The 25,961-nt window shown below is 35.0% G+C and overlaps 1 protein-coding gene across 1 annotated transcript in view; it reads right to left on the bottom strand.

The window, feature by feature from the left end:
* The window catches only part of DMD (dystrophin), a 2,243,521-nt gene that overhangs the window by 1,240,185 nt on the left and 977,375 nt on the right, over positions 1–25,961 (bottom strand). The window contains exons 40-41 of the mRNA XM_060293058.2: positions 25,318–25,470; positions 24,269–24,451 (exon numbers count right to left, since the gene is read on the bottom strand). Of these exons, the coding sequence (XP_060149041.1) occupies positions 24,269–24,451; positions 25,318–25,470 (336 nt within the window). The remainder of the gene's footprint in view (positions 1–24,268; positions 24,452–25,317; positions 25,471–25,961) is intronic.

The raw sequence follows: 25,961 nt of genomic DNA, 5'->3' as shown, positions 1-25,961 counted from the left end.
GGGGTAAGACGGGAATAAAGACACAGACCTACTAGAGAATGGACTTGAGGATATGAGGAGGGGGAAGGGTAAGCTGTGACAAAGTGAGAGAGTGACATGGACATATATACACTACCAAACGTAAAACAGATAGCTAGTGGGAAGCAGCCGCATAGCACAGGGAGATCAGCTCAGTGGTTTGTGACCACCTAGAGGGGTGGGATAGGGAGGGTGGGAGGGAGGGAGATGCAAGAGGGAAGAGATATGGGAACATATGTATATGTATAACTGATTCACTTTGCTATAAAGCAGAAACTAACACACCATTGTAAAGCAATTATACTCCAATAAAGATGTTAAAAAAAAAAAAAAAAGCAGTGTATCTTTCCAATTTGGAATCTTCATGCTTTCAGTTTTAAATTTTGATGAAGCACAGGAAAAGTAACACTCTATGTTAAAGCAACTGGTGCTATTATGGGATCTACATATTTTTGAAACAAACAAAAGAAGGATTTAAATCCAGAGGACGAAAACATTTATAAAAAAACAAATAATGTATTGGTACATTTATTATATGTCAATGTATATTTTAAAAATATAGTAAGCAGGTGTTGTAATACCCTAATTCCACTCTTTTTGCATATTTGTTCTTGTATTTGTTTTTCACACAGGACCAAACAAATTCCAGAATCTCATTCCAGGAGATAATGCTTGTGGGCCAATATTCATTGCCTGGAGGGCCATAAAACGGGAGACAATCACCGATTTTTAGAGCTTTCCTTGCCTCATTCTCAAAACTTCAAGCAACCAACAAAAAAAACTTGACAGGAATGGTGCTCCTTCATGTGAGTAAGTTTCTCCAAATTGATGGTTCCCAAACTTTGTATTTCATGGGTCAATAAAACACTACCAAAAATGTCAGGGAACCTCACAATGTTCCAACCTTTATTTTTGTAGTAAAAGACATTGTAAGGAAATAATAAAAAGGAAAAAAAAAGAAAGAGTAAAGAAAGGGCATTTTAATGCTGCCCCCTCCAACAATAAACTGTAGAAAGCTATACTTTCAGAAGAAAGAAAGAATTTTTGAACAAATTTAGCTCTATGAAAACTGCAACACATTTGCTCTTATTTTTTTTTCCCTTTTCTACAGACCAGTGAAAACTTTCAGATACTGGTAGACTGGCACTGGGGCACCACTGGTGCAAGAATGCAGAACCAACAACTCTGAACTATATGGAATTACATAAGAAGAGGCTATACATCCATCCATCCATTCATTTACTAAACATATTTTTATTGAGTACGTACTCTGTGGTAGCATCTATATATTAGGAAAATAGTATTTAGTAAGACAAAGTCTCTGCCCTCATGGAGCCCACATTCTAATGGTAGAAGAGAGATTATAAACAAGAAAGCAAACAAAATATTTTAAAATTGTGGTAAGTGCTATAAAGGAAACACCTGGCTAAAGTTGGAGAGCATGATGGAGGGGATGAAGGGAATGTTATGAAAAACATCATACAGGATGCTGAAGGATGCATTTGTTCGGCATCTTGAAACATGACAGGAGACAAGCAGACAAAGACCCAGAAAGAAAGTCACAAGAGACCAGAGGGCAGAGAGCAGAAGCAAGGAGAACTACAATCCTGCAGCCTGTGGAACAAAAACGACACTCAGAGAAAGACAGACAAGATGAAAAGGCAGACGGCTATGTACCAGATGAAGGAACAAGAGAAAACCCCAGAAAAACAACTAAATGAAGTGGATAGAGATAGGCAACCTTCCAGAAAAAGAATTCAGAATAATGATAGTGAAGATGATCCAGGACCTCAGAAAAAGAATGGAGGCAAAGATTGAGAAGATGCAAGAAATGTTAAAAAAAAGACCTAGAAGTATTAAAGAACAAACAAACAGAGATGAACAATACAATAACCAAAATGAAAACTACACTAGAAGGAAACAAGAGCAGAATAACTGAGGCAGAAGAACGGATAAGTGACCTGGAAGACAGAATGGTGGAATTCACTGCTGTGGAACAGAATAAAGAAAAAAGAATGAAAATAAATGAAGACAGCCTAAGAGACCTCTGGGATAACATTAAACGCAACAACATTCGCATTATAGGGGTCCCAGAAGGAGAAGAGAGAGAGAAAGGACCAGAGGAAATATTTGAAGAGATTATAGTCAAAAACTTCCCAAACATGGGAAAGGAAATAGCCACCCAAGTCCAGGAAGCACACAGAGTCCCATACAGGATAAACCCAAGGAGAAACACACCAAGACACATAGTAATCAAATTGGCTGGCAAAAAGTAAAGACAAACGATTGAAAGCAGCAAGGGAAAAAAGGCAAATAACATACAAGGGAACTCCCATAAGGTTAACAGCTGATTGCTCAGCAGAAACTCTACAAGCCAGAAGGGAATGGCATGATATACTTAAAGTGATGAAAGGGAAGAACCTACAGCCAAGATTACTCTACCTGGCAGGATCTCATTCAGATTCGATGAAGCAATCAAAAGCTTTACAGACAAGCAAAAGCTAAGAGAATTCAGCACCACCAAACCAGCTCTACAACACATGCTAAAGGAACTTCTCTAAGTGGGAAACACAAGAGAAGAAAAGGACCGACAAAAGCAAACCCAAAACAATCATAGGAACATACATATCGATAATTACTTTAAACGTGAATGCATTAAATGGTCCAGCCAAAAGACACAGGCTTGCGGAATGGATACAAAAACAAGACTCATATATATGCTGTCTGCAAGAGACCCACTTCAGACCCAGGGACACATACAGACTGAAAGTGAGGGGATGGAAAAAGATATTCCATGCAAATGGAAATCAAAAGAAAGCTGGAGGAGCAATACTCATATCAGATAAAATAGACTTTAAAATAAAGAATGTTACAAGAGACAAGGAAGGACACTACATAACGCTCCAGGGATCAATCCAAGAAGGAGATATAACAATTATAAATATATATGCACCCAACATAGGAGCACCTCAGTACATAAGGCAACTGCTAACAGCTCTAAAAGAGGAAATCGACAGTAACACAATAATAGTGGGGGACTTTAATACCTCACTTACACCAATGGACAGATCATCCAAAATGAAAATAAATAAGGAAACAGAAGCTTTAAATGACACAATACACCAGACAGATTTAATTGATATTTATAGGACATTACATCCAAAACCAGCAGATTACACTTTCTTCTCAAGTGTGCACGGAACATTTCCAGGATAGATCACATCTTGGGTCACAAATCAAGCCTCAGTAAATTTAAGAAAACTGAAATCATATCAAGCATCTTTTCTGACCACAACGCTATGAGATTAGAAATTAATTACAGGGAAAAAAAATGTAAAGAACACAAACACATGGAGGCTAAGCAATTAATTAACAATACGTTACTAAATAACCAAGAAATCACTGAAGAAATCAAAGAGGAAATCAAAAAATGCCTAGAGACAAATGACAATGAAAACACGACGATCCAAAACCTATGGGATGCAGCAAAAGCAGTTCTAAGAGGGAAGTTTATAGCTATACGAGGCTACCTCAAGAAACAAAAATAAACTCAAATAAACAACCTAACCTTACACCTAAAGGAACTAGAGAAAGAAGAACAAACAAAACCCAAAGTTAGTAGAAGGAAAGAAATCATAAAGATCAGAGCAGAAATAAATGAAACAGAAACAAAGAAAACAATAGCAAAGATCAATAAAACTAAAAGCTGGTTCTTTCAGAAGACAAACAAAATTGATAAACCATTAGCCAGACTCATCAAGAAAAAGAGGGAGAGGACTCAAATCAGTAGAATTAGAAATGAAAAAGAAGTTACAACAGACACTGCAGAAATACAAAGCATCCAAATAGACTACTACAAGCAACTCTATGCCAATAAAATGGACAACCTGGAAGAAATGGACACATCCTTAGAAAGGTATAACCTTCAAGACTGAACCAGGAAGAAACAGAAAATATGAACTGACCAATCACAAGTAATGAAACTAAAACTGTGATTAAAAATCGTCCAAGATGGGGTTTCCCTGGTGGCGCTGTGGTTGAGAATCTGCCTGCCAATGCAGGGGACACGGGTTCGAGCCCTGGTCTGGGAAGATCCCACATGCCGCGGAGCAACTAGGCCCGTGAGCCACAACTACTGAGCCTGCGTGTCTGGAGCTTGTGCTCCCCAACAAGAGAGGCCGTGATAGTGAGAGGCCCACATACCGCGATGAAGACTGGCCCCCGCTCACGGCAACTAGAGAAAGCCCATGCACAGAAACGAAGACCCAACACAGCCAAAAATAAATAAATAAATAAAATTAAAATCTTCCAACAAACAAAAGTCCAGGACTAGATGGCTTCACAGGTGAATTCTATCAAACATTTAGAGAAGAGCTAACACCCATCCTTCTCAAACTCATCCAAAAAATTGCAGAGGAAGGAACACTCCCAAACTCATTCTATGAGGCCACCGTCACCCAGATCCCAAAACCAGACAAAGATACTACAAAAAAAGAAAATTACAGACCAATATCACTGATGCATATAGATGCAAAAATCCTCAACAAAATACTAGCAAACAGAATCCAACAACACATTAAAAGTATCATACACCATGATCAAGTGGGATTTATCCCAAGGATGCAAGGATTCTTCAGTATATGCAAATCAATCCATGTGATACACCATATTAACAAACTGAAGAATAAAAACCATGTGATCATCTCAATAGATGCAGAAAAAGCTTTTGACAAAATTCAACACCCATCTATGATAAAAACTCTCCAGAAAGTGGGCATAGAGGGAACCTACCTCAACATAATAAAGGCCATATACGACAAACTCACAGCAAACATCATTCTCAATGGTGAAGAACTGAAAGCATTTCCTCTAAGATCAGGAACAAGACAAGGATGTCCACTCTCACCACTCTTATTCAACATAGTTTTGGAAGTCCTAGCCACGGCAATCAGAGAAGAAAAAGAACTAAAGGAAATACAAATTGGAAAAGAAGAAGCAAAACTGTCACTGTTTGCTGATGACATGATACTATACACAGAGAATCCTAAAGATGCCACCAGAAAACTACTAGAGTTAATCAATGAATTTGGTAAAGTTGCAGGATACAAAATTAATGCACAGAAATCTCTTGCATTCCTATACACTACTGATGAAAAATCTGAAAGAGAAATTAAGGAAACACTCCCATTTACCACTGCAACAAAAAGAATAGAATATCTAGGAATAAACCTACCTAGGGAGACAAAAGACCTGTATGCAGAAAACTATAAGACACTGATGAAAGAAATTAAAGATGATATCAGCAGATGGAGAGATATACCATGTTCTTGGATTGGAAGAATCAATATTGTGAAAATGACTATACTACCCAAAGCAATCTACAGATTCAATGCAATCCCTATCAAATTACCAATGGCATTTTTTACAGAACTAGAACAAAGATTCTTAAAATTTGTATGGAGACACAAAAGACCCCAAATAGCCAAAGCAGTACTGAGGGAAAAAAAACGGAGCTGGAGGAATCAGACTCCCTGACTTCAGACTATACTACATAGCTACAGTAATTAAGACAATATGGTACTGGCACAAAAAAGAAACATAGATCAATGGAACAAGATAGAAAGCCCAGAGATAAACCCACACACCTATGGTCAACTAATCTATGACAAAGGAGGCAAGGATATAGAATGGAGAAAAGAAAGTCTCTTCAATAAGTGGTGCTGGGAAAACTGGAAAGCTGCATGTAAAAGAATGAAATTAGAACACTCCCTAACACCATACCCAAAAATAAGCTCAAAATGGATTCGAGACCTAAATGTAAAACGAGACACTATAAAACTCTTAGAGGAAAACATAGGAAGAAAACTCTTTGACATAAATCACAGCAACATGTTTTTTGATCCACCTCCTAGAGTAATGGAAATAAAAACAAAAATAAACAAATGGGACCTAATGAAACTTAAAAGCTTTTGCACAGCAAAGGAAACCATAAACAAGACCAAAAGACAACCCTCAGAATGAGAGAAAATATTTGCAAATGAATCAACATACGAAGGATTAATCTCCAAAATATATAAACAGCTCATGCAGGTTAGTATTAAAAAAAACAAACAACCCAATCCAAAAATGGGCAGAAGACCTAAATAGACATTTCTCCAAAGAAGACATACAGATGGCCAACAAGCACATGAAAAGCTGCTCAGCACCACTAATTATTAGAGAAATGCAAATCAAAACTACAATGAGGTATCACCTCACACCAGTTAGAATGGGCATCATCGGAAAATCTACAAACAACAAATGCTGGAGAGGGTGTGGAGAAAAGGGAACCCTCTTGCCCTGTTGGTGGGAATGTAAATTGATACAGCCACTATGGACAACAGTATAGAGGTTCCTTATAAAACTAAAAACAGAATTACCATATGATCCAGCAATCCCACCACTGGGCATATACCCAGAGAAAACCATAATTCAAAAAGACACATGCACCCCAATGTTCACTTCAGCACTATTTACAATAGCCAGGTCATGGAAGCAACCTAAATGCCCATCGACAGATGACTGGATAACGAAGATGTGGTACATATATGCAATGGAATATTACTCAGCCATAAAAAAGAACGAAATTTGGTCATTTGTTGAGACGTGGACGGATCTAGAGACTGTCATACAGAGTGAAGTCAGACAGAAAGAGAAAAACAAATATCATATATTAACGCATATATGTGGAACCTAGAGAAATGGTACAGATGAACCAGGTTGCTGGGCAGAAATTGAGACACAGATGTAGAGAACAAACATATGGACACCAAGGGGGGAAAGCGGTGAGGGTGGTGGTGGGCGTGGTGGGATGAATTGGGCGATTGGGATTGACATGTATACACTGATGTGTATAAAATTGATGACTAATAAGAACCTGCTGTATAAAAAATAAATAAAATTCAAAAATTAAAAAAAGAAAGTCACAAGAAAAGGGAAGTACGATTGCAAAGACCCTGAAGTAGAAAGCATTTTGACAAGTTTGAAGAAGAGGAGGTCTTTGTGGCAGTGCATTAACTAGGCTGTTGTCCACTAGGGAAGCCAATATATGAAAGGGGAGAGATCTCTCAAAATAATTTTCCCCACAGAAAACAGTGAAGTGTATCTATATATGTGGCTAGCAACTAAAATACAGTGTGAATCATATTCATATGTTTCATATATATTTGTGATAGTGTAGATACTAATCGCAGTGCAGAAATTGAATTTTGTATAGATCATAAAGGGAGTTGTAAACATTACAGATTACTGTATTTCTTAAATAATTCATTTATTTATATTTTGCCACCCAGACATTCTATTAGATAAAAATGTAGTAACTATTATGGAAAACTATTTGCATGGATCTTCTGGAAAACTTCTCAGTTGATTTGTCTTGGCAAAAGTGCCCATGTATCGCTATCCAGCTATCCAGCTAATAATGCCTCTAAGTTATGAATTAATCTAAACATCTTAAATTTGCACAGATATGGACTCTTGCTTTTCATTTTAGCCATGCACCTTTTATCCATGGATTAGTCACCATGACATGTACTGCTATATTTAAAATGCTATATTTTAAATGGATAACCAACAAGGACCTACTGTATAGCACAGGGAACTCTGCTCAATATTATGTAACAACCTAAGTGGGAAAATAATTTGAAAAAGAATAGATACATGTATATGCATAACTGAATCACTTTGCTGTACACCTGAAATTAACACATTGTTAATCAACTATACTCCAATATAAAATAAAATGTTAAAAAAATTGCTCATGATTATAGCATATGGTGTTAAATTTGAGAATGCAATCAGCTTGGACTTTCATTTAGTTCTCTAGTAGATAGCTATTACTTATTGAGTATTACACTCAGAGATTAAAGAAATAAAAGGGTAGAAATTACAGAATTTTTAAGCAAAATTATGTTGTAAATGAAGTCCCTGTGAATAAATGCATTTGTATCAGTAAGAATAAAACTAAATTTCAAACACACTTTAAGGTTTCAAAAGCCATTGGCTCATAAAAAAGGGCAGAAGAAATAGCTGAGAACTCAGCAAACTTGAAAACATTGTAACCCTTTTTTTAATTTCATGAAAATCAAAGTTAGGAAAGCTATACACTTGAATTAATTTTATTCATGTGTTCTAAGAATATGTTCCATACAATGAGACTCTTAAGTAATCACTGAAGAATCAGAATGATTCACAGATGGTGCAAGTGATTCAATTATTTCAACCAGTTGTTGTGGGCATGCTCAGAAGGATATTACCAACCCCACTGCAGAAGCCATCTGAGCTCCCTTCCAGCTGGTGTTCCATATTTTGAAAGCAAATTTAGATTGGAGAAAATTACACTTTTTATTGTTATGTTACAAACGGAGGTCAAATTGCTGTGTATAAATTCTTGTACTTTTTTTTCTTTTCATTGTATGAGTTATATTTATCAAATACCACGTCTTTTGTATGATTGCTATGGATTCACCAATGTTCTTTCACGTTTTGTGTTGTCTGGCACATGAGAGGCATTAGATAAATGTTTATTGAATGAAAGAAATACCAATTCAATGTATCCAAAATAAAACTTGTTTCTTTATTGACTCCCATTAAGTGTATGGAATTCTAATTTTCCTGAACTCTTGTCATTATTAGAGGGTTCTCATTAAAAACAAATTATAAAAAGAAACCAATATAATAAAACGATACCTCGCCTAAAAAAGACAACATCAACAGATCTCTTTGTTAATTTAATAATTATAACTATACCTTGATGTTGGAATCCTTGTTCTTAATTTTATGGGAACTCAGGGAAGTTGCTTGACAAATTTTAGTCTCTTTGGTTGTTATAAGGATTAGAGATACTTTGTTGTAAAAATCTAGACTTGTATGCCTCAACTAGCCTCAGAAAATCTGTTATCACACAACAAAATAACTGATATTCATAATAATTTCCATTAGACTAAGAAAAGATAAGCTTTGCTTAATGCTTTTATTCTCAATTGTAACAGACTGTTCCAAAATAGTTCTATCAAATAAAATCATGTTTCAAATAGTATCATTCCAAGAAAGAGAATATTAATTTTAGTGAAATAAGTTACTTTGTCTGATACCAAAAATGAGGGATATTTATTCTAATTTTACTAATAAAATTACATAATAAAACTGCACCTTCCAATAATGCATCAGACTCAATTTTGTGTTTGTATCTAACATTTATGGAAAATCTACCATTATTAATATATTTACCATCAATAATATCTCTAGAAGATTGTGCTAAATTTCCAATAGAAAAATTTGATACAGTATATTACTGTAAGAAAGGTAATGTTATTTTAAAGTTTATATATTGGACATCAAATTGAATTGTGACTATAGTTCTTTACTGTAACTTTAATTCAGAAGATAAATAACATATAAAATTATGTACCTAACATAGACATAACCTAACTATACAATAACTGTGCATGTTAATATAAGCCATGAGTCTAGTTTAACACACTTATATTAATATTTTTAATTTACTGTGCTATTTAGAGTCTATCACTTGAGGTAATATTTCTGAGGTACTACATTGTATAACTCTTATTTATAAAATGGTGAATTTGTTTAAACTTACAAGAATATTAACTTGCAATTGACATCTTATTTCATACACAGTAATGGCTTTGGTCTGGAGAGATGCAGAAAAAATCAAAGTCCTGTGTTAATGTAGTGGATTACTCTCCTTGGCCAATTCAACTAGTGTTCTTAAGCCTCAGTTTCCTGTTTGGATTATTTTATTTTGATACTTTATATGTTTACTTTTCTCTCTCTCTACTTCAAAAATTTTATACTCTTTATCAGGTTAATAGTTACTCTAAAATTATCAGCATGCACAATGAATTTTGCGTGGTCTCCTGAGCATTAAGAGGATCTTACAATGATTTTATTCATCATTCATTGATTGATTGATTCATTCATTCAACAAATATATACTATGTACCTACTACTTGCTAGTCACTTCTTTTGGTTCTGAGGACACAGCAGCAAAAAAAAAAAAAAAAAAAAAAAAGAAAAGAAAAGAAAAAAAGATGAAAATCCCTGCATTTTTGGAGCTTTCATCATAGGGAGGGAGATAGATAATAAGATAAAGAGTGAAAATATTTATAACATTCCTGGTAATGCATTTTATGGAGAATAATAAATGGGGAAGGGATCGATGAAGTGTGTCACCAAGAAGAACACTTTCGAATAAAGACTTGAAGGCAGAGTGAAGGGGTCATATAGACATCTGGGGGTACAGAGTTTTAGGCTTAGGACATACAGTGCAAAGGGGATCTGCCCGATATGTTCAAGGAAGAGTGAAGAGGTCAATGTAGGTAGAGCAGAGGGGATAAGAGGTAGAGTACTAAGAGATAACTCCAGAGAGCTAATAGGGGCCAAAGTCATATATCCTTTAAAACTCATGTAAGGATTTTGGATTGTACTCTAAAATAGATTGGAATCCATCAGAGCATTTTCATCACATAAAGCACACCTGATTTATATTTTCAAATGATGTCTCTGTTTATTGTGTTGAGAATAGGTAAAGGAAAGCAAGGGTACCCCAAATTTTGAAAGGGCAGTGTTGCCACTATTGTTCAGGGGAGAAGAGTGGTCTGTTTATAAAAATGTTGTGGTCATGAACTTATAACCTGGTATTAAAGTCACGAGACTGGATGAAAAAAGCAAGGCAGGGAGTATAGATAGAAAGTGGAAAATGCCCAAGGACTGAGTGCTGAGGCATGTCCACGTTACAGGAGAGAAGGAGGCACCACCAATGGAGTCTGAGAAGGAACATCCAGAAAGGAGGTAATGAGGTGAGGAAGTCCAACCAATTTCCTTCTATACTATATGTCACTGACGTCCAGTATTTTAGTCCTATTTTGTACTTTAGTACATAATTTACACAAATTTATATATAGCAAATATTTCTTCAGGCTTTTGTCGTGGTTTAGCATTTTCTTTGCTCATCATTCTCCCTTGCATCTTAAATCATCTATCTAGGGTTATTCTCCTTCTGTTTACAAACCAACCCTGTGGTGCATACATGCCATGGAATATTATGTAGGCTCTAAAAATGTTTCCAAAACTTCATTTTACTAACATAGAAAAAGACATATGATATAATATTTAGTGAAAGTCCAGGATATAAAATTATCTTAACACAACATGAAGATGTATAGACTGATAACTGAATATACATTAACAGTGGCTAATTCCAAAAACAAAACAAAACAAAAACCCCCAAAACAAAAAACAAACCCAACCAACCAACCAACCAACCAACCAACTAAAAAAAACCTGAGGATCCTTCAGTGAGACTTTCTCACTGGTTATCTCTCTCAGTTTTTGTTTGCCCGAAAAGATCTTTATTTCAATGTTAGTGGGCCTCTCACAGCAGTGGCCTGTCTCGTTGCGGAGCACAGGCTCCGGACGCGCAGGCTCAGCGGCCATGGCTCACAGGCCCAGCTGCTCCACGGCATGTGGGATCTTCCCGGACCAGGGCACGAACCTGTGTCCCCTGCATCGGCAGGTGGACTCTCAACCACTGCGCCACCAGGGAAGCCCCAATGTTACTCTTGAAAGAACGAGAGTTCCTATGAGTATACAATTCTAGAATCATAGCTGGTTTTTCTTTCATCATTTTTGAAGACATTATTCTACCACTTTCTGGCTTTTATCACTGCTCTAAAATCAGCTGTCATTATACATGTCATTACTTTCTAGGTAAGGTGTCTCTCTTTGGCTTTGGAATTTATCAGTTTCATTATGATGGTATATGGGTGTATTTCTCTCTTTATGAAAAAGGAAAACAGCTTGATATTTACTTATTTTCAACCTGACTATTGGAACTTTCACTAATTTTAGAAAACCCTAAGCAATTATCACTTCAAATAGTGCCTCTTATACTTTTACTCCATGCTTTCCTTCTATATTTGACATTCTCACTCTCTACCTTTCTTATCCTTTCTTTCGAATTTTTATTTTTTTTTAATATTTTGGTCTCTATGCGTGTTAGGTAATTTATTTTATCTATCTTCCAATTTTCTAATTCTCATTTCTGTTATATCTAATTTGATGCTTAACTTGTCCAATGAATTATTAATTTCAATTATTATATTTTTCTATTTCTTGAAGTTCTATTTGATTCTTTTCAATATTCCCTGGTCATTATCTTATTATCTCTGGTCCTTAACTCATACTTTTGATGCAAACTTTTACTACTCTAAAAAAGTTAAACATGTTTACTTTACATTTTGTACCTGATTAATTCATTATCTTCTGTCTTTAGGAGTTGGATTCTACTGCTTTTTTCCTCATTGGAACTGCCGTTTTAATTCTACAAGCATGTTCTTAGAACTTTATCTGTGGCAATTATTTAAAGTCTGGATTTAAGCAGTGTCAAACTAGAATGTATTTGTATCTGCTTCTGTTAGGTACATGGGACACTACCAACTCAGAATACCTTAAGTTTCTGGCTTTCAGTTTCTCAGGACACTTAACAGTGTGAACTCTGGACACCGAAACTTCTGCATGTTGTCCTTCAAACCAGTGGCCTTAATAAAAAATATTTTAGAACTTCAACATTTTTGGTGGTTGATTATCTCTCTTAATTCTATAAGAAAGGAGTTATTAACTTTATCCGGAGGCTCAAATATTTAGTCCAATTTGCACAGGTAATGAGAGATGCAGTATATAATCCTAGGTTTTCTTATTCCAAGCATAAGAGGTATTACAAAATATCAGTTTTTCTAACATGAGTGGAATCCACTTTATAAACAGTGGCCTAGTCTTGATTTTGCAATAGCAATACAATAGAAATTTGGAGATTTTTTACTGATTATCAGAACCTTCAGTTAAATGAGCCTCTCCTGCTCACATATGTACGTGTCCTGTGTCTTTTATAAGGTATTTATATATTCTTTATGTTTTCATAGATTTACTTTAATTAATCTTGGTTGGGACACCAATGTGTTTATTCTATTTGTGGGTTCATGCCTTTCTTATGATCTGGGAAATTTTTACTCATTTTTCCTCAAATATTGTGTCCCACATAATCTGTCATTTTCTTTTGCAATTATATTAGACATAAAACTTATTATTCTGTTCTCTCAATATTTCATATTTTCGTATTTTTTATCTTTATGTGGTGTATTCTGATAATTTTATCATAATGACTTTCTAATTTTCTCATGTTTGTTTAGTTAGGTGTTTAACACACACTCTTAGGTTTTTTTTATTTCTATGACTAGCTTTTGGTTTCCAGAAGTGTTATTCAATGTGTTATCATCATAAATAACTGTGTCAGTATTTTTATAAATTAATGTTTATTTTATGCCTTGATCTCTATTTTATTTTCGACATATTTACTTTAGAGCGTGAAGTAGTTTTCTATTAACTTCATGAAGCACTAATTCTCTTGATTGTTATGTTAGATAACTCTAAGTCAAAATATATTATTTCTTCATGTGAGTTCTAATAGTTCATTGTGAACCAATCTTCAGTGTTCGTGTGTCTGTGGGACACTCCTAAAAGAGTGATTTATTGTATGATTCTGTGAGAAAACTCTAAGGATTTCACCAACCTGGGAACAATTTTATATTAATTTCTCAGTTCAGGAGTCTAGAGGCTTGTGGTTGGTGTCAAAATTCAGATCCCCCACAACTCAGAAATAACTTTCACAAATTTGTTTCTCCAGTCAGAATCCTTGCCAGATGAATTGGCCTTGGGAGCTGGATTTATCTATTCCCCCTCTACCTGTCAAGGGAAGCCCTTGAAAATTCAACATTTAGACAGGGTTTCCATTTACATCTCTAGCAGATGTTGTATAACGCTACATATTTTCTACTAAAAGCCTTTAAACCTTTCTCCTAACCATGAGGCCCTCAATCCAGGCTTAGTATCACATGAGATGATGTGCTCATTTATGGCAACTAGGAAGAAGGGAGGCTCCATCACATATTTTGAGCTCAGCTAAACTGTTTTAAAATTATATTTTATCCAGAATTTCCATACATTTGAAATGAGAGGTGAGGAAATCAATCAGATGGTTATCTTCCTGGAAGTTGATTCTAGCTTAACATACTCTATTTACTAAACAACCATTAAACTGATTCTCTTACATAAACTAGAAACCAGAAAAAAAAATTACTAGAGAAATGGCAGTAACTATTATGGTCACAACAGTCTAGAGAAACATAGAGTCTTGATTTATCTATTTTTTCTTAACTCTTGTGATATGTTAATTACAAAATTGAAGCTCAGAGGAGGAAAATTTTATAAGCAGCTACCTCCTGGTCCATTTCCCTAGCAACCATCATTAGTCTTTTATATTCACAACTCTGTTTACTAAAGAGCACTCTGTCTCTAAATAAGAAAATTATTTATGTTACCATATTCTCTAAGGATCTTGCATTGGCAGCTCTGATGGTCTTTGTTGTTACTTCAAGGCAAAGAAAAATTCCATGTAGCAATTATTCAAAAAGTAAGTTTCCCTTTTATTTTGGTCTCAACATTAAATGGTTATCATTATGTGATAGAAGCAAATGTACAAAAAATGAGTAGTGCAGAATCAAATCTAGGTTCAGACATTACTTTACATAAGGTGATGGCAAGCAGCTTTGTGATTACTTTTTTGTACATCTCTGCTTCATTTTAAGAAAATCCAAAATAACAAAAGCATAATGATAAAGTGATGTTTTTCCCAATTTTTTTTTTCTGAAGAACATTAGTTCTTCACAATCACTCAAACAGGAATACTATCATAAAACTGAAATGAAATTTCCTCCTTTGTACTGCGACTATCCAGATGTGAAAGTCTGCAGAATCTATTCCCCTCATAGAAATTCATAATCACATTTGCATATCAAAAGCCCTGTAAAATTCTAGACTAAGGAAACTTTGCTTAATCCAGCGTTTCTCAAACTTACTTGGATGCTAGATATCTTTTCTTTCTTTTGAATAGCTCTCACTGTATCTTGGGAAGCACTAAGTTCAAGTTAGGTGTCTTCCATTTCTTACATGTGCCCTTGGACAATCTCCTTAACTTTATTTAGATTAATTTTCCTTTCTGGAAAATGACAATGAAAATAATACTTACTTGAGAGGGTTACTGGTGGGAACAAACTAGATACATATGAAAACATTTTATAAATGTAAAGTTCTATTCAAATTCAAACAATTTTTAAAAGTTAGTAGAGGAATGTGTACACTATAAGTGTTTTCATTTTACAAATTATTCACTTAAGGACTAACTTGTATAATGCATTTCTTGTGGCATTTAAATAAATCTAACAATTTTCTATTAACTTTTCAAGAAGTTCTATATTTTGGCAATGTGTACTTTTAATGTTAAAATACCTTACTACAATTTACTCTGATGTAGTAAAAGCTATCCTTTGCAATACGTTGTTATAATCATCCTCATATTCCCTCTTTACTACCTCAGTGTTAAGTTTCAAGAACTTTGTCTTTTCTCAGTATACACACTTCCAGAAGTAACTGTACTAAAATCTGCCGTTCTGAAGAGGTGTCTTAAACTCCCAGTTGGCATGTATAATTATAAGGAGTATAAAATATTTTTAAAATAGAAAAAATACCTATTAAGTATTACCTGTCTAGATTCTACATCAAAGTTCCACTAAACGTTCATTGTTTCTAAATGAAAAGACGGCTAAGTTATAGTACCCATGTAAAAGTCTACGTGGAAAATATTCCATGAAGAAACAATATGTACAAAGGTCCTGAGGTGGAAATGATGCTGTGTGTTTAAGTATACAGGAGAAACTTTTATGCTTCTATGACAGGAGAATGGCAAAAAGGGAGATAAAGTTGGAGTAATATAGGAATGAGAGGCAAGAACCAAACTACGTAGAAGCTCGTAAAATTTCATTAAAAGGGTAGTGAGCAGCAGGGGCTTGAGAGAATCTCACATAAGCTTTAGGAATTCTCTGGCTTCACTAAGGAGACTATAGTGTAGGTGGGAAAATATGGGAAGCAAGGATTAGATGCTGCTGAAGTAATCAAGATGAAAGATAATACGCTAAGGTTTCTCCAATAAGGGTACTGAGCAGTGGTCCAATTAAAGATGTATTTTGCAGGTAGAGCCAACAGAATTTGAAGTGAATTCCATGCATGATGTAAGAGCAAAGAGGAATCACGGATGATGCCTAGGCTTTGGACCTAGGTGAAAGGGCAATTTACTAACACCTGGAGAGCTTGGTAGCAGCCAATTTATGTAGGAGAGAAAATTAATTATTCTCGACTTGGCTACCTTATGTGTGAGATACCTGTTAGGCATCTAAAATAAGAAGTTGAATAAGAAGTTGTTGGATGTAAAATGTTGAATATCAGTATTATTTACTTGGTATTTGAAGCCATGGGATATCCAGGGTAAATGCAGTTGTCGTATTTAGAAAAGGGACATTGCTTTTCCTTCTTCCACTAAGATGTATTTTTGTATTTTGTGTGTATATATATATATATATATATATATATTTTTTTGCTTCCCTTCCTGGGACAGGTCATGCATGTATGCCTATTCCAAAGGTTTACTACATTTTTTTTGCCTCCTAGAAACATGATAGTTGGCAATAATTCACACTGAACACATTAGGCACAAGCCTTATATTTGCTGCTACCTTCTAGAACAAGCCTTTTATTTATTGTATTCTCCTTGCTGTAAGATCAAATCACTTTTATATTCTCATAGCACTCAATGTTTTCCTTTGCAGAAATTGCCACAATTTTAGTAACTAATTACAAGATAATTTTTCCCTTTTTTTATATATAGAAAATCATTTTATATACGTTTATGTAGCTTGCTCCTTCTCTCCAGCTCCATTTTCCTTCTTACACTAGCACATCGTTTAGTACTTCTTTCTGAAAGAACCTTAGATAATGTATTCTTAGTGTTCCTTTATCTGAAAATATTTGTATATCTGAAAATATCTTGTCTTCATTCTTGAATCACAGTTGACAGAATTCTTTTGAACATTCGCCTTGCACATTAGATATTATGGAAGATATTATTTCATTTTCTTCTAACATCTATTGTTGAGGAAAAGTCAGCCAGCCTGCAGCAGTTTCTGCCTTTAGTCCTCGGTAGCTTTTATGATGATCTTCCTGATCGTTGATGTTCTGGGTTTCATGCAGACCTTGCTAGGTGTGAACTTGTTTTTATTTATTACACACTGGTTGAGCCTTATTCAGTTTGAGGACTCATGTAAATTGAGCTTTATTAAATTTGAGGACTCATGTAAATTGAGATTTATTCGACTTTGTTAAATGTCAGTCATTTATATAAAATAATGTCTCTTCCTCAGGCTCTCCACTCTTTTTAGGCATATGTCTGAGCTTTTTATTCTATCCTCTCCATCTTTCAGTATTTTCAGCAAAGCAAAATTTTCCTCATCTTTCAAGTAATATATTCTTTTTTATTCTATAATGAATCCACCATTAAAAAGTTGTTTGATTTATTATTTCAATAATTTTGTTAATTTCTAGACTCTATTTTATCCAAGTTTCCTATTCACTCTTCAAAATGGCCTGTTCCTATTGTAAGAATTCCATTCCATCCTTATTTTCTAAATCTTTTTTTTTTTTTTAACATCTTTATTGGGGTATAATTGCTTTACAATGGTGTGTTAGTTTCTGCTTTATAACAAAGTGAATCAGTCATACATAAACATATGTTCCCATATGTCTTCCCTGTTGCGTCTCCCTCCCTCCCACCCTCCCCATCCCACCCCTCCAGGCTGTCACAAAGCACCGAGCCAATATCCCCGTGCCATGCGGCTGCTTCCCACTAGCTATCTACCTTACTGCGTTTGTTAGTGTGTATATGCCCATGACTCTCTCTCGCCCTGTCACAGCTCACCCTTCCCCTTCCGCATAACCTCAAGTCCGTTCTCTAAGAGGTCTGCGTCTTTATTCCTGCTTTACCCCTAGGTTCTTCATGACATTTTTTTCTTAAATTCCATATATATGTGTTAGCATACGGAATTTGTCTTTTTCTTTCTGACTTACTTCACTCTGTATGACAGACTCTAGGTCTATCCACCTCATTACAAATAGCTCAATTTCGTTTCTTTTTATGGCTGAGTAATATTCCATTGTATATATGTGCCACATCTTCTTTATCCATTCATCCGATGACGGGCACTTAGGTTGTTTCCATCTCCGGGCTATTGTAAATAGAGCTGCAATGAACATTTTGGTACATGACTCTTTTTGAATTTTGGTTTTCTCAGGGTATATGCCCAGTAGTGGGATTGCTGGGTCATATGGTAGTTCTATTTGTAGTTTTTTAAGGAACCTCCATACTGTTCTCCATAGTGGCTGAACCAATTCACATTCCCACCAGCAGTGCAAGAGTGTTCCCTTTTGTCCACACCCTCTCCAGCATTTATTGTTTCTAGATTTTTTGATGATGGCCATTCTGACTGGTGTGAGATGATATCTCATTGTAGTTTTGATTTGCATTTCTCTAATGCTTAATGATGTTGAGCATTCTTTCATGTGTTTGTTGGCAGTCTGTATATCTTCTTTGGAGAAATGTCTATTTAGGTCTTCTGCCCATTTTTGGATTGGGTTGTTTGTTTTCTTGTTATTGAGCTGCATGAGCTGCTTGTAAATTTTGGAGATTAATCCTTTGTCGGTTGCTTCATTTGCAAATATTTTCTCCCATTCTGAGGGTTGTCTTTTTGGTCTTGTTTACGGTTTCCTTTGCTGTGCAAAAGCTTTGAAGTTTCATTAGGTCCCATTTGTTTATTTTTGTTTTTATTTCCATTACTCTAGGAGGTGGGTCAGAAAGGATCTTGCTTTGATTTATGTCATAGAGTGTTCTGCCTATGTTTTCCTCTAAGAGTTTGATAGTTTCTGGTCTTACATTTAGGTCTTTAATCCATTTTGAGCTTATTTTTGTGTATGGTGTTAGGGAGTGATCTAATCTCATACTTTTACATGTACCTGTCCAGTTTTCCCAGCACCACTTATTGAAGAGGGTGTCCTTTCTCCATTGTACATTACTGCCACCTTTATCAAAGATAAGGTGTCCATATGTGCATGGGTTTATCTCTGGGCTTTCTATCCTGTTCCATTGATCTATCTTTCTGTTTTTGTGCCAGTACCATACCGTCTTGATGACTGTAGCTTTGTAGTATAGTCTGAAGTCAGGGAGCCTGATTCCTCCAGTTCCTTCTTTCGTTCTCAAGATTGCTTTGGCTATTCGGGGTCTTTTGTGTTTCCATACAAATTGTGAAAGTTTTTGTTCTAGTTCTGTGAAAAATGCCAGTGGTAGTTTGATAGGGATTGCATTGAATCTATAGATTGCTTTGGGTAGTAGAGTCATTTTCACAATGTTGATTCTTCCAATCCAAGAACATGGTATATCTCTCCATCTATTTATATCATCTTTAATTTCTTTCATCAGTGTCTTATAATTTTCTGCATACAGGTCTTTTGTCTCCTTAGGTAGGTTTATTCCTAGATATTTTATTCTTTTTGTTGCAATGGTAAATGGGAGTGTTTTCTTGATTTCACTTTCAGATTTTTCATCATTAGTATATAGGAATGCCAGAGATTTCTGTGCATTAATTTTGTATCCTGCCACTTTACCAAATTCATTGATTAGCTCTAGTAGTTTTCTGGTAGCATCTTTAGGGTTCTCTATGTATAGGATCATGTCATCTGCAAACAGTGACAGCTTTACTTCTTCTTTTCCAATTTGGATTCCTTTTATTTCCTTTTCTTCTCTGATTGCTGTGGCTAAAACTTCCAAAACAATGTTGAATAATAGTGGTGAGAGTGGGCAACCTTGTCTTGTTCCTGATCTTAGTGGAAATGCTTTCAGTTTTTCACCATTGAGGATGATGTTTGCTGTGGGCTTGTCATATATGGCCTTTATTATGTTGAGGAAAGTTCCCTCTATGCCTACTTTCTGCAGGGTTTTTATCATAAATGGGTGTTGAATTTTGTCAAAAGCTTTCTCTGCATCTATTGAGATGATCATATGGTTTTTCTCCTTCAATTTGTTAATATGGTTTATCACATTGATAGATTTGCGTATATTGAAGAATCCTTGCATTCCTGGAATAAACCCCGCTTGATTCTAAATCTTTTTGAACATTAAAAAACACAATTTCATGTCCTTTACTGACTATCTTCTTATCTCTAATTTCCTCAGGTGTGCATACTCCTTTTATTTTTTGGTGTGTTAACATTACTCACAAAAGGAATCTTTTTATACCCATTGTAATTTTAGTCTGTGAGCTTATTTTGCTCAGGAGTTTCACATAAGCTCCGGATTGTTATATATCCTCACTGTGCAATTTTGTGGTTGTATTTTCTTGGGATTTCTGAGGTTAACTGTCTAATGCTAAAATTAAGCTTAATAAAATTATGCATTGTTTTCTATTAAGAAATTTTCAAAGCCTTTATGTTTTTTCCTCTTTTTCTTTACCTTGCTATAGAAAATAATTTAGATAATGCTCTATTGTCAAGTTTATGGAGAATTATGCCTTCATTGGTAGAATCACCAGCTTTGTATGAAATTTCCTGCAAATATTTTGTGACTCTAAGCAAAACTACCTGGCCAAAGATTACGGAGCCTAATTTGCAATTTACATTGAACAAAATAGATCTATCTGTTGTTAATAACATTTTATTTTTTTATAAATTTATTTAATTAATTTATTTATTTTTGGGTGCGTTGGGTCTTCCTTGCTGCGAGGGGGCTTTCTCTAGTTGCGGTGAGCAGGGGCTACTCTTCATTACGGTGCACGGGGCTTATTGCTGTGGCTTCTCCTGTTGCGGAGCACGGGCTCCAGGCGCATGGGCTTCAGCAGTTGTGGCTCACGGACTCTAGAGCACAGGCTCAGTAGTTGTGGCGCACGGGCTTAGTTGCTCCGCGGCATGTGGGATCCTCCTGGACCAGGGCTCTAACCTGTGTCCCCTGCATTGGCAGGTGGATTCTCAACCACTGCGCCACCAGGGAAGCCCCAATAACATTTTAAATCTGTGGTACCCACTGAGCCTAATTCTCTTAATGACCTACAAAGATATTATAAATTTTTAAAATAATGTGTCTCCTTTCCAATGTTAACTTATATATAGGAAGAGGAAGAAAACAATTGATTCACTTAACCTCTATAATGTAGCGGGTATTTTACATATATTTCATTAACACAAACATCCTCATCCCCATGGTAGAGATGGAGGAAACCAGGCTGGGAGAGACTGGTGATCACACAACCAGCAGATGGAATCAATGGGATTCACAATCAGGGCTGTTCATCCCAGGGAGTCGTCTATTTTACTAGACCACACTGCTGTTGTAAAACATCCTACAGAAAACATTCCTTATGTTCAGTTTACAGTCATTGTTTGGTCTTCACTGAACAGCCAGGTTTCTAAGCCAAAAGGAACTACATTAGAAATGTCTTGTATCCCTAACTAGGGTGGGGGCTTCAACATGCTCAATACCTGGAGAAAATCTTACCTGCTTTCGCCCAGTCTGTTTTCCCTTCTTTCTGGTCTCCAGGATTGTCCTGAGGACAATGATTTGCAGATATTCTCTTCTCTGGTTTGGTCTGCACTCCTACCTGGCCTGGGGCTGCTTCATGGCTCCCTGAGACAAAGTTCTATGGCTTTTCTGAGCTTTACTATTGCCATATATAACTCTGACCTGGACATAGTCCCTGAAGTACACTAATTTTACACTGCTTAGTCCATTTCTGAGTCTTTATCTCTAAAGTAAAGACAATTGAGTTCTCATTTTAAACTCAGTTCTCAAATGTTAAGCACTTCATAGTACTTTCTACCATCTTGAATTACTACTGCTAAGATATGAAAGATCAACTGAAAAATCCCTGAGTCCAAAGAAAGTCTAGAGTTTATATACAGAGAGAAGAAAAAGGGACATTTGAGAAGAAGAAAGATGAAAGAAATAGAGAAGGGCAATGGAAGAGAAGGAAAGGAATTGTGAAGCTATGACTACCTGTGCTACATCAGAGCCATTGTAGGATTACCCCAAACATAACTTTTAGTTAAGCCTTTTGCTTGTGGCTATCTCAAATATCCTCACCTTAGATTAACTGGGAAAGGTGACTCTAACCAGTGGACATGTGAAATCAGTTTTTTAATATGTATTAGTAATCAGTGGAATATAAAGATACATCTTGGATTTATCTGTCTATCCATCTGTCTGTCTATCCATCTGTATCATCTTTCAGGTCTAATAAAAATCCAAAGCTAAATATAATTATAATAGTAAATGGATTATTCTTCATGCATATTGTTATTGCTTCTATTATCATGGAAAATTAAAAGTTAACATAAAAATATTTTCCCCAAGCAAGGCACCTTATGAATTTTGGATCCTTCAGATATAAAATCAAGAAGAAATGTTTTATGAAGAAAATATATTATAGTATCTTACTATAATTTATTTTAAAAATTCCATACTGGTTCACTTATCCTTACTTTATTTCACCAACCATTATTACGTTTTACAAATATTTGTTAGAGCCTATTATGTGCAAGGACACAATGGCATTTTAAGTGAGTTGTTTATGGAGATTTTTGATCCTGTGTCTATTTAACTATAAAGTGTTAATAACTTACCTTGACTAAGTTGTAAAAGAAAAATTAATCCTGGGTGTGTCAAGATATGGGGGAAATTGGAATGGACAAAATAGTGAGTAGTAAGATAATTCAAAGTGGAGGACTTAAATGATGTATTAAATCGAGGCAAAAATATTTTACTTAAATTTTCTTTATCGTTGCCTTAATCTTTCAATTCATTTTGCATCCACAGACACAGGCTTTCTGTTAGTGTAAGCTTGAGTGATTTATGACATATTATGCTCATAATATCTACTATGAAGGATAATAGGCTGAAACGTGCAATGAGTTAGAATTGGACTTTAAATGTAATATAGTTTCAACATACCTTACATTACTACTTCCAATTTCTCAGAATATTCAGCTACTATTAAATCTTAAGGTACTGGATTCCTTAGAAAACAGTGTATTCATGGATTTTTCTAACACGTTAAAAGAAGTAACAATATGCAGTATTTTTTTCCCTTGGTTAATAAGCATCATTAACAAAATTATATGCTTATAAAATAAAGTTATATTAATTGTTTAAGACATATTCAAACATTTACCCCGTATTAAATGGAATCAACAACACCACAGAAGAAATTCCCAAGAAACTCTCAACCTATGGGTTGAAACAAATGCAATTGTCATTAACATAGGTCAAAAAGGGTTGAATATCTGTTGGTTTCATGTAAGTCGACCTAACATAATTACAAAGCCTCATTTTCCAGACTTTCAGACCCTGGTTTTGTGAGGAGCACTGTCTTTGCATAATGACAGAGTGGTGACCATTCTGCTTCACTTTACAATATCTCAGAATAGGAACAAAAATGTACCTGTTAGAAAATCCCTATGGTTTATTCCCTACTACAGATGAAGAGCTAAAAAGACCAAGCTTACGATTATGGATTGTGTTTTTAAAGAGAGAATCACAAAATTTCCATCCAGTTGTTTGAAAGAAAGAAGAGCAGTTGTTTCTTTTCCTTTTGGCTTATAATAGTTCAGTAGTAACAATATTTGATATTTTTCAACCTGCTATCAATTATTAACAATCTTACTAGGCATACAATCCTTCTAATAAGCCTTTTAACCCATTGAGTAGCTAAGCGAGGTATGAGGACTAAGCTATTATTCTATAAGTCAATGAGATAAGAAGGCCTTGTGCAAGCTGGTATAAGAAGTTGTTTCACAAAAGATTTATTATTTACCATGTATACATTAAGAAAGTAAAATTAGCATGGGATGGTCTCAGGAAAGCAATACATATTTTTGGATTAGACGCTGAAATAAAGTAAATGTATGATAAATTGACAAATTCACATTTCCAGTGTTATGAAAAAATGATGTGGCAAAAGAAATTAAGATGTATTTTTCATTTTTGATAAGGGGGCTGTTTCCTATGATATGTTAAGGGATTATGTTTTTAACCTGAAAAATTAACCACTAGTGTTACAGAAGCCCAAAGTGAGGGAGAACTACTCACTTTCAGATTGCATATTAGCACTTTGAAATTGCACCCAGATTTTTTTCTATTGGTTAGTAGGCCTCTGTTATTAGAGTAGTAGTTGCAAACACATATGTAGGTTTGCCAGTAACAACTCACAATTTGTGCAAAGTTGAGTCTTCGAAACTGAGCAAATTTGCTCTCAATTTCCCGCCAGCGCTTGCTGAGCTGGATCTGAGTTGGCTCCACTGCCATTGCTGCCCCATCCTCAGACAAGCCCTCAGCTTGCCTACGCACTGCATTCAGCTCCTCTTTCTTCTTCTGCAACTCACGATCAATTTCCTATTGAGCAAAACCAATACAGGGCCCAGGGCAGTTAGCTAACCACATTAACCAACCTATAAGCAGCACATACCTGTCCCAGAAATTTCATAGGCTGTTGTCATTTTATTGTCACTTTTCATAATTTATAAGTATGGAAGCCATCACTGTCATCTTCACCCAAGAATCCAAATATTATTTCAGTTATCTTTTGAATGCTCAGTTTTAGATATTCTAATTGAGAAAATACTGAAATTGATCTAACAGTTTTCTTTCTTCTCAATTCCTCTAGTGTTTTGGGGCTGACCCAAATTGCAGTGATTATTCATCATTTCTTAGGGACCATCCATATAGAATATAATTTAGAGGGTAAGTGAATAAGTAATTTATTTCCTTTTTAGAGTTTTGAGGAACTCAACAGAGAATGAAGCAAAATAAAGAGTGTAAAATAATAACAGAAAAAACATCTTCAGACAATATGCAACAAATAAATCTATAAAGATTTGACACTGATGTGTGAAGATGCTCTGATGAAATGAATGTGCTAACATGAGATAGAAGTCGTCCATATACCGATAAGTCATTTGTTCATCTGGAACAAAGATACACAGAGTCAATTACAATTTTACCAGAAAACATATGACATTTCTTAATTCATTTTACATTGTCTAAGAATAAAACATTTTATTCGTTCAACATTATGTCAATTGAAAAACACTTATACGTTTACTAAAACAAACAAAAAAATACAAAGAAATACATCAAATCGGGGAGAACACTAATAGTGGAAACAACATCAACACTTCAAAAATGATCCATACAGGTTAAGTTAAATAAATTAAACTGTAGCAGCAAAATCTGGGATTGACATTCTAAAACAACATTACCTTTATTTTCCTTTCATCTCTGGGTTCAGGTAGGCTGGCTAATTTTTTTTCAAGGTCATCCAAGCATTTCAGGAGATCATCAGCCTGCCTCTTGTACTGATACCACTGGTGAGAAATTTCTAGAGCCTTTTTTCTTCTTTGAGACCTCAAATCCTGTTCATGGTGCAGACATTATTAAAATATCAATATACAAGTATATTACACTTCTGGCTGTAGTCATTTAAAAATAATTAGGGTCCCTCATCTTCTTGTTCAGTTTCAGTTAAATTCACATTTAAATGCTAAACATACAAATAGATGATTAAATTATGTATTCATGTGACAGGACCCATGTACATGAAGCTAAGAAACCTGAACAACCCACTTCAAGTATTTTCTCTTAGCATGTTCAAACTTGTTTAGAAATTTTTTCACATTTAATTAACTCTTAATGAGTCAACTAAATTATTGTGTTATGTGAAATAATTTAATATGTGAATTCAACTGAGTTAACTACATACTTGTACAAACTTATTGAGTTTGTATTTGAATTTTAAAATAGGTAAAAATTCCAAAATTGATATCTTTAGCCCTAGGTTAAAAATTTTAAATTTATATAGCCAAGCAACTTACATTCATGATCTTAAAACTCTCTATAAAATAGT

Source organism: Globicephala melas, chromosome X (assembly GCF_963455315.2).
Source record: "Globicephala melas chromosome X, mGloMel1.2, whole genome shotgun sequence".
In the NCBI taxonomy this organism is placed as follows: Eukaryota; Metazoa; Chordata; class Mammalia; order Artiodactyla; family Delphinidae; genus Globicephala; species Globicephala melas.
Note: the sequence above shows the minus strand (reverse complement) of the source record. Positions and strands in the feature narration are given on the sequence as shown.